The sequence below is a fragment of the Sinocyclocheilus anshuiensis genome, unplaced genomic scaffold (genome assembly GCF_001515605.1).
Source record: "Sinocyclocheilus anshuiensis isolate Anshui unplaced genomic scaffold, SAMN03320099.WGS_v1.1 scaffold4303, whole genome shotgun sequence".
Lineage (NCBI taxonomy): Eukaryota > Metazoa > Chordata > Actinopteri > Cypriniformes > Cyprinidae > Sinocyclocheilus > Sinocyclocheilus anshuiensis.
In genome coordinates, this window is record NW_015544340.1 from 3,804 (window position 1) to 6,924 (window position 3,121).

The 3,121-nt window shown below is 34.7% G+C and overlaps 1 protein-coding gene across 1 annotated transcript in view; it reads left to right on the forward strand.

Annotated features, from left to right (window-relative positions):
- The window catches only part of LOC107698162 (eIF-2-alpha kinase activator GCN1-like), a gene marked incomplete at both ends in the record, with an annotated part of 6,323 nt that extends 3,615 nt beyond the window's left edge, over positions 1-2,708 (forward strand). The window contains 2 exons of the mRNA XM_016499120.1: positions 782-976; positions 2,462-2,708. Of these exons, the coding sequence (XP_016354606.1) occupies positions 782-976; positions 2,462-2,708 (442 nt within the window). The remainder of the gene's footprint in view (positions 1-781; positions 977-2,461) is intronic.
- Positions 2,709-3,121: the final 413 nt, after the last annotated feature.

A 3,121-nucleotide genomic window follows, 5' to 3' on the forward strand; every position in this document is an offset into this window, starting at 1 on the left:
ACGGTGATACCGGTATTATCGGTGTTGTCACACGTCGATTAACCGGTGGGAAAATTTCCTCACCATCACAACCTTAGTAAGAAGCCACATCATTTCACAGAAGGATTTATTTCAAATACTCGACTAGCGTTATGAAGTGAGTTTGGAGTAAAAACATATTAAATGTGGTATTTTCACATAAACAGCTTTCATAATCGCAGAACGTTTTCTTCGATTTCATTATCGCGCGATTATATCGTCTGCGATTATGAATGCGGTTTTGCGTAGCTTGTAAGTGAACTATGGCTCTGTGTAGTAAATGCCGCTCCATCTGAAAGCAGGTGATGGAGATTTACTACTAATCACAGAACCGGCTTTACTGACAAGATACGCATGACAGTCGCATTCGATTAATCGTGCAGCCCTATAGCAGAATACTAAAAATAAAAAACACATTTCACCAGCTAATATAATTGACATTTCTAAAGGGAATATGCATTGTGGCAAAATAATAGCAAATTAAAATACATTATTTTGCCTCTTAAAATAATGTACGTTTCTAAAGTGAATATGCATTTTTGTAAATGAAATAAAAATATAATATTTCACCAGGTAAAGTAATGCACATTTTCAAAATAATGCACAAGTGAATATGCATTTACATAAAGTGAAATTAATTATAAAATAGGTAATAAACTTTTTCAAACTAAAATTTGAAAGTTTAAACTGAAGTACTAAAATTATTAACTGAAAAACAAAAACTGTAAATATTACTAAAACTGACTCTGTTTTTGTCTGTCAGGATAACGTGAACTCGCTGCTGCCCGTGTTTGAGGAGTTTCTGAAGAACGCGCCGCAGGACGCCAGCTATGACTCGGTGCGGCAGAGCGTGGTCATCCTCATGGGCTCGCTGGCCAAACATCTGGACAAGAGCGACCCTAAAGTCAAACCCATCGTGGCCAAGCTGATCACAGCCCTCTCCACTCCCTCGCAGCAGGTAAGCTCCTTCTGTGTGTTTGCCTGATAGTAACATCCGTCCAGTATGAATTTTTCCCTGTTTGTTTGTTTGTTGTTTTCAACTGAATTTCAATTTTAGTTTTAGTATCTTAATTCCTTTTTTTTGTCATTTTACTTTGATTAACCTTCAGCTGACTAACTGACAATTGAGTAAAGATTTGATTAGTTCTGGTGGTACTTATGAACTGGGTAATAAGTTATTAACTGAGATTTAATCGTTTTTAAATAAATTTTAATTATTATTAAAACAAATATACAGATATAACTGATATATTATTTATAATTTACATTATGCAGCATGTTCACATCAGTCCTGAGATGTATTTCTGATCACGGCCAACTAGGAACAAACATTTCATAGGGCCCCAATATTGTAAAACAAAATAATAAATGTGACCCTGGAGCACAAAAGCAGTCTTAAGTCGCTGGGGTATATTTGTAGCAATAGCCACAAATACATTGTATGGGTCAAAACTACAGATTATTAAGTAAAGATCATGTTCCTTGAAAATATTTTGTAAATTTCCTGCCATAAATATATCAAAACTTAATTTTTGATTAGTAATATGCATTGCTAAGGACTTCATTTGGACAGATTTAATCGTTTTTAAATAAATTTTAATTATTATTAAAACAAATATACAGATATAACTGATATATTATTTATAATTTACATTATGCAGCATGTTCACATCAGTCCTGAGATGTATTTCTGATCACGGCCAACTAGGAACAAACATTTCATAGGGCCCCAATATTGTAAAACAAAATAATAAATGTGACCCTGGAGCACAAAAGCAGTCTTAAGTCGCTGGGGTATATTTGTAGCAATAGCCAAAAATACATTGTATGGGTCAAAATTACCGATTTTTCTTTTATGCCAAAAGTCATTATGATATTAAGTAAAGATCATGTTCCATGAAGATATTTAGCAAATTTCCTACCGTAAATATATCAAAGCTTAATTTTTGGTTAGTAATATGCATTGCTAAGAACTTCATTTGGACAACTTTAAAGATGATTTTCTCAATATTTTGATATTTTGCCCCCACAGATTCCAGATTTTCAAATAGTTGTATCTCGGCCAAATATTGTCCTATCATAACAAACTATATATCAATGGAAAGCTTCTTTATTCAGCTTTCAGATGATGTATAAATCTCAATTTCTAAAAATTTACCATTATAACTGGTTTTGTGGTCCAGGGTCACAAATGAAGTTGTTTTTATGAATTCAGTTGATAAAAATGTAATTTGGTTAAACTTAAAAAACAAAATGTAAAATTGTATTAATCAGACATGCTTTTTGATTATAAACATTTCATTTAACCATTAAAACAAAATAAAATGGATTTCATAGGGCCCTTAGTTTTCGTTAAAAATAATACCATTGCATCCGTGTCTGTGCGATCACAGATGGTCCGTTTACACCTGGTATTAATGTGCTTGTCTCTGGTCGTCCTCAGGTCCAGGAGTCGGTGGCCAGCTGTCTTTCTCCTTTGGTTCCTGCTATAAAGGAGGACGCCGGTGGGATGGTGCGGAAGCTCCTGCAGCTCCTGCTGGAGAGCGACAAATACGCCGAGCGGAAGGGGGCCGCGTACGGACTGGCCGGGCTGGTCAAAGGCCTGGGAATCCTGTCTCTCAAACAGCAGGAGATCATGACCACTCTGACAGACGCCATCCAGGACAAGAAGAACTCCAGACGCAGAGAGGGTGAGCAGAGCTGAAAACTGATAATCAACTAATGAATTCTGTTTCAGTGGGCTTTATTGGCATGACAAATAATATATTTAAAGCCGCTGGGGTATATTTGTAGCAATAGCCGAAAATACATTGTATGGGTCAAAATTATTGATTTTTCTTTGATGCCAAAAATCATTAGGACATTAAGTAAAGATCATGTTCCATAAAGATATTTTGTAAATTTCCTACCGTAAATATATAAAAACTTCATTTTTGGTTAGTAATATGCATTGCTAAGAACTTCATTTGGACAACTTTAAAGATGATTTTCTCAATATTTTGATTTTTTTGCACCCTCAGATTCCAGATTTTAGATTTTCAAACTCTCGGCCAAATAATTATCCTAACAAACCATACATCAATGGAAAGCTTATTTATTCAAC